The sequence below is a fragment of the Dendronephthya gigantea genome, unplaced genomic scaffold (assembly GCF_004324835.1).
Source record: "Dendronephthya gigantea isolate DGI-Jeju-01 unplaced genomic scaffold, DenGig_1.0 000013F, whole genome shotgun sequence".
Taxonomy (NCBI): domain Eukaryota; kingdom Metazoa; phylum Cnidaria; class Anthozoa; order Malacalcyonacea; family Nephtheidae; genus Dendronephthya; species Dendronephthya gigantea.
In genome coordinates, this window is record NW_021163023.1 from 3,191,812 (window position 1) to 3,203,178 (window position 11,367).

The 11,367-nt window shown below is 40.5% G+C and overlaps 1 protein-coding gene and 1 long non-coding RNA gene across 2 annotated transcripts; one reads left to right on the top strand and one right to left on the bottom strand.

The window, feature by feature from the left end:
• On the bottom strand, positions 1-922 carry LOC114519260. The gene is made up of 3 exons (XR_003686565.1): positions 512-922; positions 182-225; positions 1-70 (listed from the first exon to the last, which is right to left on the bottom strand). It is a non-coding gene; the product is annotated as an uncharacterized LOC114519260 (long non-coding RNA).
• A 4,968-nt stretch (positions 923-5,890) lies between these two features.
• Positions 5,891-9,095, top strand: LOC114519477 (cylicin-2-like). The gene is made up of 5 exons (XM_028539617.1): positions 5,891-6,033; positions 6,472-6,862; positions 7,102-7,998; positions 8,156-8,288; positions 8,754-9,095. Exons 1-5 carry the CDS (start codon positions 5,891-5,893, stop codon positions 8,927-8,929), a joined length of 1,740 nt encoding a protein of 579 aa, XP_028395418.1. The 3' UTR covers positions 8,930-9,095.
• Positions 9,096-11,367: the final 2,272 nt, after the last annotated feature.

The following is an 11,367-nucleotide window of genomic DNA, read 5'->3' on the forward strand; positions in this document are numbered from 1 at the left end:
CTGAAGTAGGTTTTCAAGAGGGACTTTGTTATCCACCATGTTACAAATGAATTTGTTTGGATGCTTCCTTCTAAAAATGCAATATATACCAACTGCAGTTAATCCATACATCTTTAGCAACACTTGTTCAGTTCTAGGCAGACAATTTTTGATGCACAATTTCTAAAATTAATAAATATACCTTGTTATTCTGTGAGCTGATAAAAGCCTGATCTCATTTACAATCTATAAGATATCAAAAGTTGAAAAGTTTTACTCATTTGTAAAAGTTATAAGTAATCAGATGATAAAAGGCGAACATGCAGAAGGTGGGTTAATAGTTCACATATTCCACACAATATTTGTCCATTACTAGCTGGTAGTCATCACAGTAAACCATCAATTATGAGTAAAAGCAATCAGCTGTAATCGTTCCACATGTTAAATTCCACTTATTCGAATTCGAATAAGCTTTATATCGCTTAAGATTACACTTAAAGAATAAAGCAAGAGACGGGAATATTTTCAATACCTTTCCGAGCTTGTAGCGCCAACAATTTACGATCTTTTTGCAAGCAAAAACATTTCTTGATTGACCACCATATTGAATAGATCGAGAGAGAAGCTCGTCGTGAACTGCGCATGTGTTAGGTTCAGCATAAATTATTACATCATAGATACGATTACGTAAACTTCATTTGCATATATCGTAGCTAGAGATTTGCCAGGCGGAAAACGGATTCTTATTATAAATATGAGAGCCCAACATATAACCTTAAAGAAAGTCATCATTACTTTTAAACTTCAATTGTTTTGATGGCTTTCTTAAATGTTATATGTTGGGCTCTCATGTTTATAATAAGATTCATTTGCATATATTGATTAGACTGATCATAAATTAAAAAGGAAGACAAAAGAGGTTGCTACCACAACCCGGGGGCACTTTGGGGAGAAAAAAAACCCCCGCCGCGCCCCATTGAGGTAGCAGAGAGGAGAGTTTTTAGAAAGATCCCGAAGGATCTCCAACGATACCGCCATAGGCAGCACCGAGAGAAGACAGTCACATAATTCTATTTATTCAAATTAACTATATACTTATTTAAAAGAATTCTAAATAAAACTAGATCAAAATTAACTATTCTAATCACCATGCATTTTCCAATGGGCTGTTTAAACTCTTCGAATGTCATAATGATTGTTGTTCTTCCTAATTTTTATAGAAAAGGAGTACTTCGCACGTAAAGTTAAAGTTTAAGAAACTTTAAAAAACCTCTGCAATCTTAACATTTAGTCCAAAATCGTCTACCACTTCAAGTTCTTTTCCATAGAAAGGTGATCTAGATCCCCTTACACTCGCATGTACCGATCTTAGAATTTCGAAAGAGATTCTGGTTCTCAACCAAGCTATGAAAACTGCATAACGTTCATGGTCTCTTGCTGCTAATTTCTGCGCCAGCTGAGTAAGAAACTTGTGGCATTCAGACCCCATTCCACCATTGGTTCCAAGAACAAGTGGGGTAAAGGAGCCCATTTCAACATCTAAAACTCTCTGTTGGTATTTTCTCTTCTTTTCGTTCTCGTGTTCCTTAAAAGTGTTCTGGGTAGGGCGGCTTGGTTACATCGGGAGTTTACATGCGTTACTCTTACGTCAAAAAATGCTTCGGGACTTACATTGGCCGATCTTAAGTCAAATCTCTCATTATCAAGGGGTTGAAGATGAGGCTCAATTTCCACATTCTTACACACTTTATCCAGTTGCGCTGTTAGCAAATTACGGATTCCATCGTGCCTTTGTGCCACGAACCCACCTTTTTTACAAGAGAGGGAATGATTGATGTTAAAGCGATCTCCACACGCACAATGACTTGGTAAATCGTTCAAAGTTAAATTGTATCTCATTCGTAACGAGTCTCTGAATTCTTGCTTATTGAGGGCTAGACCTTGATCTTTGAGTGTAATCGCATTTAGCCAGGAACTCGCTCCTTTGTCTCGGGATTGCTTTACCAAGAACAGTAGGTCTGGAGAAAGTGTTGCATCAATGTTATCCATTCTTGACTTAATAATTTCCGCTTTGTTTGCTTGCTGCATTCGCTTCAGATCATCTATAGACTGCTCCATCGGTTCCAGAGCCTCACTCTGCCGTTTAATTGAATTTACATGTTGATTAGTAAATAATTTTGAGGCTGCATATTGCAAAGGAGCTTCTATTCTCAAATTCGGTACGCCTAATCCCCCTTGAGCTGGCGTTAGGGTCACAAGTTCACGAAGCTCACTCGCAAGGGGTTCTTCTTGACCAAAAAATTGTGGTACGAGAATGTCATTCAATGTTTCATGTATCGTTTCTACGTACTCTTCGAAGGCCTCAATTGTTCGCATGAAGTAGGTAAATTTTGATTTGTATGCTTTCGTAAGGGCAATGTAGGCTGCATGAGGCTGGCTTTTCGCGATTTCCGTGAGTGATGAGATATCCTGTACCCATCCTTGAATTTTTTCTTTACAATACTCATCTTTATATTCTTTTGATCCTATAACAGCACCCAAATGGCGTTTTCTTTCTGTTGTAATTTTAACTTCTTCTCCAAAGATCTGCTCTGCTTCTTTGGCCAGTTCTTGCGTCTTCACTATCAGCCAACACTCTGGACCATTTACTAGATAGCCGTATTTCTTTCCTTCCTCTTCCAAATGCTTATACCAATTATATAAATGTGTCAATCTTCCTCCTCCCGCTGAGTCATCGGCCAGCAATACTTGTTTGATTTCTGGTATGTTCAATCTGAAACTTTGAATCATTATAGCTGTGTTGATTGAGTACCAGGACATAGCTAGAGGATCCGCTTGGGTGGTACCTTCTTGCGACAAAATCTCACCTCCCCCACATATGAATAGCCTGGAGGGGCATCTGTAGGTGTTAATGATGTATATGGACATTCTGTTGCAGGTTATTCGAAGATTGTGCATTGCTACCGCTGTATTCATCTGGTTAAAAGCATTGGTCGCATCAATTAATAGGATTCCATCAGTCCCTTCTTCCTCAAAAACATGGCTCATGGCATGTATTGCTGCCTCGGCCCCAGCACTGTATCCTGCACAAACTTGCAATGGCCCTGCTGCTTCCCTTATCTCCGCTCTCAAGAATGAAGTTACTGTGTTACCGATTATTCTACGCAGCACTTCCCCCACTCCAATTGGTCGAATTCCAGGATGTTTTTCTAGTGGAATTAGCCTACAGGATGTGTAGCTTTCTAACAGGGATGGATGGTAGCATAATTTCAAGAGATTTTTGGTCATCGTTGATATTTCTTCTCTTAAGATCTTAGCTTCGTTACTGAAATTCTTTGAAATTTTCTGCGTCCATACCAGACGGTCGCTGAGCTCTTAGTTTTAAAAGCTGCGTCATAAATCATCTGCTCATTGATGAGGTCAAAAATATTGGACGCCATTCGATTTACGGGACCATTTAGAAGGCATTAGTCCTCTACATCACTAGCTGCCGGGTGTTTCTCTTACAAAGCTTCAAAAGTTTCCGGCGAACGATCTAGTAAACCCGGGGAGCTTTCTTTATCCAGGAATTTAATCGCCGCGGATGGTTTTCCTTGCATTACCAATCTGGCGAAAACTCTGGAGATATCATTTACTGTAGAGGGTTTTCTTGATGATAAGAATCGATCTTGCATAAATCTCACTTCTTTCATGAGTAGATTCAAGTCCCCTTGCTTTCATAATGTTAATCTTTGTTTTATCGCTGTGCTGTGTTCTTTTGCTCTTTGATGTTGCCAAGTGCTTTTGGAGAATCAAAGATGGAAGCACCATAAAGGCTTTTAATGCAATCGAATTGAGATCAGAATTGGAATTAAATTGCTTTAGCCAATAAGTCAACTCTGCAATGAAATCTTTACCCGCTCTGCCGGAGGGTATATTAAAAATGTTCTTTCTAAAATGGACGATTTCGTCATAGATTTTACTAATCTGATCGCATAAACTTTGTTGACTAATAGAAGCCCACATTTTTTCTCTGATTTCAGACGCCATAACATCCAATTCAGGTAGATCAGGGTTGGTACGTTTCTGAATAAATAAGCAAAACATTGTTATTGGCGGCACTTTGATTCCTTTGTTTTTAACAAAGAAAACAAATGTTATGTTAATAAATTTGGCTTATTTATTCATAAAATCTACCAACCCTGAGGTAGATTTGGCTTATTATTTGCATTTCCTGTGTCATTAGATTTTGGTTCCAGTGGTGTCACAGGGGAACGATTTGGAATGCGAACTTTATTGTGCTCTATGCTAATTTCCGTTGTATGGCTTGGTTCCAATTCCATCAGTCCCAGAGGGGATTTGTAAAGCGCATTCTCCGTGTCCATGCAAATTTCTGCAGCTTTACCGTTGCAGAGGCGTGACTGCAGTTTCCCCTTTGCTTTCTCAAAATTTATTTTCGCATGTCTTAATTTCTCAACATTTGAACTATCTATTAGAATTGCTTGCTGTGCGAGGTGTTGAAAAGCGACGGTACCCGACTCGTTCTCCATACAGCTTGATTTCATTTTGAGCTTAGAGCATTTACGAAGCTTACATATGTGATGACTTGTCTTTATATTCCAACAACAATTACACTTGCCACAATTTATTTTCCTCAGGCACGGTTTGCAGCTACCACATTTTCTCCTTCTTTTCTTAACAACATCTTGCTCTAAATCGACAATATTCCGATCAAGGTTCACACTCCTTTTGCCTCGCTATCGCATCTTGACCGCCAAAGCTTGTTCATGACTCTCAACGTTCATTTGATCAAGACCTTCTACATTCGTCGTAATGTTCAGCCAAATGACAAGGATTTTGGTTGATATTTTTTGAAATCGCAGAGCCCAAATTTTCATGACCGTCCGCCATGACGGTCTGTTGCACCAAGAGAAGTGACCACAAAAAAGAAGGGTCAAGAAAGGAAGATGACAACCGAAAACCCTCAGAAGAGAAGAGCACACAACAGCACAACATCTCATTAAAAATGTCTAGTATATATGGTCTAGTATATATGTGACATAGCTCAGCGTGTTGATTGTGGGAGTATTCCACATGCGCACTGAAATCTTAACCATGACAATATTAGTTCACTGCGACTGCGTGGCATTTTTGCTATTCTATTTGCGTTTGATCATTTGGCATTTGCAATAGCATTTAGATTTGTTCAAAAAAAAGCAAAGTGAAAAAATTTCATAAAGCCTTGGACATAATTAAGCCCTTTTTTCAAGCAGCTAATTATTGAAAGTTTCCAACAGTAACACGAAATTCTCCCTCGAAACCCAATAAAAAATAATCTTTTCTTTTGAGTGGTGACCAGTTGCTACACTATTGTGGTTACCCTGCGACTATCCGCCTTTCGATACTAAGTGGTGTTTTTTATTTTACTTAAATCTTTTTTCAAAAGGCTTTTGAAAAACATTACGTCCATCATTCGAACCACTACCCAAATAAACATGAGAACACCAAATTCTTTGTCGAAATCCAACAAAAAAGGGGTAAGTCTATTTTGAAGAATTTTTTAACCGTTCAAAAACTGTCTTAAACTGCTGAAAATGGCTTCGTAAGACTAATATCTTTCATTTTAGAGCATATTTGGTTGCTTTTTGGAACATTGAAAAGGTCGTCAATTTTGAGTAAAATGGTAAGGCTTACCCCTTACAATTTTGGTCAATTTTGACAAGTTTTTGAGTTTGAGATGGGTGAGCACGCTTTGATTATGATGTCAATTATTTATATAACAAAACCATGTTTTGGTTAAGGTGGGAAAATGTTGGGAAAATGTTGGGGAAATGTTGGGGAGATGTTGGGGAGATGTTGGGGAGATGTTAGGGAGATGTTGTGAAAATGTTGGGAAAATGTTGGGAAAATGTTGGGAAAATGTTGGGAAAATATGGGAAAAAGTTTGGAAAAAGTTTGGAAAAAGTTTGGAAAAAGTTTGGAAAAAGTTTGGAAAAAGTTGGGGAAAAGTTGGGGAAAAGTTGGGGAAAAGTTGGGGAAATACTTGTGTAAAGGTTGGGAAGATATTGGAAGAAAGTGAGAAAACTTTTGGAAAAAGTGGGGAAAAATATTGGGAGAATTGAGGGGAAATTTTGGAGGAAATTGAGAAAGGAAGGAAAGGGGAGAGGAAGGAGGGAAGAGGGAGGGAAGGAGAAGAGAGGAAGAAGAAAGAGGAGAAGGAAGAGTAGGAGAAAGAGGGGAAGAAAGAAGAGGAGAGGAGAGAGGAGAAGGGGGAAGGAAGGGAAGGGAGGGAGAGAGGAGGAGAGAAGGGAGAGAGAAAGGGGGAGGGGAGAGAGGAAAGAGGGGAGGAAGGAGGGGAAAGAGAGGGAAGGGAGGAAGAGAGAGAAGGAGAAGAAAAGGGGGGGGAAAGGAAGGGAAGAAAAAGAAAAGGGGGGAAAAAAAAGGGAAGGGGAAGAAGAAAAAAGGGGAAAAAGGGAGAAAAAAAGAGGAGAGAAGAAAGGGGGAAAAGAAAAGGGAGAAGAAAAAGAGAGGAAAGAAAGGGGAGGGGAGGGAAGGAAAGGAAAAGGGAAGGAGAGAAGCAGAGGGGAAGAGACAAAAGGAAGGAAAAGGGGGGGGAGAAAGAAAAGGAGAGAAGAGGAGGAAAAAAGAAAGAGAAAAGGAAAAGGGGGAGGAGAAGAGGGGAAGAAAGAAGGAGAGGAAAGGGGAAGAGAAGGAGAGGGGGAGAGAAAGAAGGAAAAGGGAGAGGAAGGAGAAGGAGAGGGGAAGAAAAAGAGGGAAAGGAAAGGAGAAGGAAGGGAGAAGGAAGGAGGAAGGAAAGGAAAAGAAAGGGGAGAAGAGGGAAGAGAAGGGGGGAAGAGAGGAGAAAGGAAGGAAAAAAAGGAGGGGGGGAAAGAAGAGAAAGAGGAGAGAGGGAAAAGAAAGGGAGGAGGAAAAAAGGGGGGAAGAAAAAAAGGAGGAGGAGAAAAGGGAGGGAGGGGAAAAAAAGAAAGGGAGGGGAAAAAAAGAAAGGAGGGGGAGGAGAAGAAAAAAAGGAGGAGAAAAAAAAAGGGGGGGAGAAAAAAGAGAAGGGGGGGGGAGAAAAGAGGGGAGGAGAAAAGAGAAAAAAGGGGAGGAAAAAAAAAAGAGGGAGGAGGAAAAAAACAGGGGAGAAAAAAAAGGGAGGAGAAAAACAAGGGGGAGAAAAAAAAGAAGAGGAAAAAAAAGGGGGAAAAAGAAAGGGGAGGAGAGAAAAAAAAGGGGAGGAGAAAAAGAAGAGGAGAGGAAGGGGAGGGGAAAGGGAAAAGGAGGGGGAAGGGGAGGGGAAGAGGAGGGAAAGGGGGAAAGGGAGGAGGAGGGAAAGGAAAGAGGAGGGAAGGGAGAAAGGGAAGGAGAGGGAAAGGGAAGAAGAGGGAAGGGGAGGAAGGAAAAGGAAAGGGGAAGAGGAGAGAAAAGGGAAGAGGGGGGAAGGGGAGAGGGAAAGAAGGGGAGAGAAAAGGAGAGGGAGGAAGGAAGGGAGGGGGGAAGGGAGGGAAAGGAGGGGAGAGGAGAGAAAAAAGGAAAAAAAAGGGAGGGGAAAGAAAGAGAAGGAAAAGGGAGGAGGAAAAAGGGGAGAAAGAAGGGAGAAAAAAAGGGGAGAAAGAAGGGGGAGAAAAAAAGGGGGAGAGAAAAAAGGGGGGAAAAAAAGGGGGAAAAAAAAGGAGGGAAAAAGAGAGGGAAAAAAGGGGGAAAAAAGGAGGGAAAAAAAGGGGGAAAAAAGGGGGGAAGGAGGAGGAAGAAAAGGAGAGGAAAAGAGAAGAAGGGGGAGAAGAAGGGGGGAAAAAGCAGAGAAAAAGAGGGGGAAAGAGGGGGGGGGGAAAGGGAGAGAGAGAAGAGAGGAGGAAAAAAAAGGGAAGAAAGAGAGGGAAAGAGAAGAGAGAAAAAAGAAGGGGAGAGAAAAAAGGAAAGAAAAAGGGGGGGGAGGAAAGAGGGGGAGAAAAAAGGGGAGAGAGAGAAAAGGAAAGGGAAAAAAAAGAGAGGGGAAAAAAAGAGGAAAAGGGAAAGAAGAAAAAAAGGGAAAAAAGGGAAAAAGGGAGAGGGAGGAAGAAAAAAAGGGAAGGGGGAGAGGAGAGAAGGGAGGAAGGAGGGAGGGGAAAAAGGAGAGAAGGGAAGGAGGAAAAGGAAAGGAAGAGAAAGGGGGAGGGAAAAGAAGAGGGAGAGGGAGAGAGGAAAAACAAAAAAGGGGAAAAAAGGGAAGGGAAAAAAGAAAAGGAGAGGGGAGGGAAAAGGAGGGAAGGGGAAAAGGGGAGGGGGAGGGAAAGGAGAGAAGAGGGAAGGAAGAAAAGAGAAGAGGAAGGGAAAGGAAGGAAAAGGGAAGAGGGAAAAGGGAAGGAGAAGAAAAGAAAAGAAAAGGGAAGGGAGAAAAGGAAAGGAAAGGGGAAGAGGAGAGAGAAGGGAAGAGGGGGGAAGAGAGGGAAAGGAGGGGAGAGGAAAGGAGAGGGAGGAAGGAAGGGAAGGGGAGAAGGGAGGGAGAGGAAGGGAGAGGAGAGAGGAAGGAAAAAGAAGGGAGGGAAAGGAAGGGAGAGGAGAGAGGAAGGAAAAAAAGGGAGGGGAAGGAAAGGGAAGGAAAAGGGAGGAGGAAAAAGGGGAGAAAGAAGGGGAGGAAAAAAAGGGAAAAAGAAAGGGGAAAAAAAAGGGGAAAAAAAAGGGGAAAAAAAAGGGGAGGAAAAAAGGAAGAAAAAAAAGGGAGAAAAAAAAAAGGGAGAGGGAGAAAAAAAGGGGGAGAAAAAAGGAGGGAAAAAAAGGGGGGGGGGGGGGAAAAAAAGGGGGGAAAAAAACAGGGGAGAAAAAAGAGAAAAAGAAGAGAAAAAAGGGGGGAAGAGAGGGGGGGGAGAGGGGGAGAGGGGAGGGAAGAGGGGGAGAGGAAGGGAGAGGGGGGAGGAGAAGCAGGAAAAACGAGAGAAGAGAGGAGGAGAGAAAATTACGGGTCTCAGAGGCGAAAAACGGTCAGCCTTAGGGTTGGGGTTTGCCATGGGGTCAAGGGTATGCCATAGGGTTGGTTTTATTTCTTTTTTGATTTTTGGGAGTTTAAAAGGTTTTCTAGGAACATGAAGGGTTGTTTTAGGCTTCAAAAAATATTTTCTTAATTTTAAACATTTTTTCAGATTTGTTCGAGCAAATTAAAATTTTAGATTTTTTTAGGGTAGGGGTTAGGGTTAGGGTTGGTAAAAGCTAAAAATTAAATTACGATTTTAGACGTTTAAAAAGTTTTCTAGGGACATGAAGGGTAGTTTTAGGATAAATATAATATTCTTTTTATTTTAAAAATTTTTTCAGATTTTTTTGAGGCATTTAAAATTTTGGATTTCTTTTAGGGTTAGGGTTAGGGTTAGGGTTAGGGTTTAGAGTTTTAGAGGCTTTTCGGGTGAAGGAAATATCACAAAACTAAGCAAGGAATGTTGAAACGGAGTTACACTAATCACGAAGTAAACTCACGAAATCATACTCCATGCTTGCGTGACCATTTCATTCTTGAACAATATATAGATAGATGGTATTATCATTACTGCAAGACCTATGGGTGCAAACTGACTTGTCCGTAGCACCGCACGTCAGCCTTGGCAGCGAGATAAAGACCAAATAATTAGCAGAACATATAATCAAAATTCGAACACAAAAGTAACTTATATATTACACTAAACTTAAAAGGTTTTAAAAACCATCAACGGATTTGATGTATCCTAAGAAACCTCGCTTCATCGATGTATATAAACTCGCTTTTCGCTTAAATCTACCCATACTAAATTGAAACTTCAGTTGTATACCACGCTCGTTTCTAAACCAAACGATAGGTCCCGTGTTAATTATAGAAATACAAATCCAAACGCAACGCAACGCAAAACCAAACACGATGTATAAAGTCGCGAGAATGCGATACAGAAAAAATTATGCATAAAAGCCGCGTCGTAGATTTGATGTATCTTAAGAATCCTCGCTTCAAATCAAAAAGAAACGGAAATCGAAACACAACGCAACGCAAAAACACAACGCAACGCAACGCAAAACCAAACGCAATGTATAATTAAATGCAATACAGAAAAAAATTAATGATTACCTGATCGGGACCGAATGCATGGAATAACGTTCAATCCGCTGGTGTCCGCACTGGGAAAAGGTAAAATCGCACGTTAGAAACATACAGTTGTGAAACCTTGCTACTGTTAATAACACCTAATCCCAAAAATATTGTTTTAAACTTCATTAATCTTACAATTGGCACTGGGTATGCCAGGGCGATCCAGGATGGATCGATCATCAATGCCGAATTGAATACGTAAAAATTATCATCATTACCTGAGGGATTCGATAATGTTTGCCTGGTCCGTAGGCTGCCACTCGAGCCAATATTGTTTTAACTGAATAAGCTGAAAAAACAAGGGCGATGTTTGTTAGTTCGGAAAGACCTTTGAAATTTGATATGCCGGCGTTACAGGACACCACAGAGACTGGTGTTTAAGAAGTTTCAACCCAGAATTGTGCATTTCTGTACCGCAATCAAAGAGAAACCTTTTGAATATCTTAAAAACGTTCAATTTCTCTTCTGAATACGCATTCTGCAACCTTTTGACAGCTCATACACATATGACCGCTATGAAATGGCTATTTTGACGCTTAAGTATACAAAATGTTATTAATTCAGACGATTCGTTTTTACCGTGTGCAAGCTTCAAATCTTTTGTGCAAGGCATATTTTCTTGAATATCATAAATATTTTTCTCACCAAGTTTGAAGTCTAAGTATTGAGAATTGCGGCTAAGTCTATACCAATTTCCGCGGTCGCGTTACACAGGCATAACAATGACACTCTTGATACCTGAAGGATGGATGACAGACTGAAGTCTCACGGTTTTGGGAAGAAAATTTTTCTATTATTCAACAACTAAAGATGTTCAGTGTCCAACACCCGAGGAGGTTTATTCCGACTTTATTCACAAACAGGGCTAACACATATTGATTTGGACAATTTTAAGGCAAGATGAAAAATGAATTTACGTTTCTCTCCTTTTTTTGCGCAATTAATTAATCACCGATATTCCATGATATTATAGGTTATAACGTGCAGTCTTGGCAGAGGAATACGCTTAAATAAGAAACGTCGGAAAAACCAGAAACGATTCTACAATGTCGCTCCAAAGCGCAAAAAACTACGACCAGAAGAACATGACTTTGATTCCAATGAACCGCAAGAGGGAGAAAAGCGTTACTAGACATGAGAGAACGAATTGTTAGCACAAATCTAGAACATCAAGGGTCGATGCAAAAACGCAATGACAGTTTCAGCCTTGCGAGAGAAACAAAAATGCAACCATCGAGCAGAAAAACAAATGTTGAGATTCTAAGGTGTAAAGGCCTTTATAAGAAGTTTCCTATGAGAAGTTTGAAAAGTTCATCTCA

Excerpts from the sequence above, each read along its gene's own strand:
- LOC114519477 (XM_028539617.1), top strand. The coding sequence starts at position 5,891 with ATGGGAAAAAGTTTGGAAAAAGTTTGGAAAAAGTTTGGAAAAAGTTTG. Across the intron at positions 7,999-8,155 it reads AGAAAAAAAGGGAAAAAAGG|GGGAAAAAAGGGAAGGGAAA; the intron begins GAAAAAGGGAGA and ends AAAACAAAAAAG. Across the intron at positions 8,289-8,753 it reads GGGAAAGGAAGGAAAAGGGA|GGGAGAAAAAAGAGAAAAAG; the intron begins AGAGGGAAAAGG and ends GGAAAAAAACAG.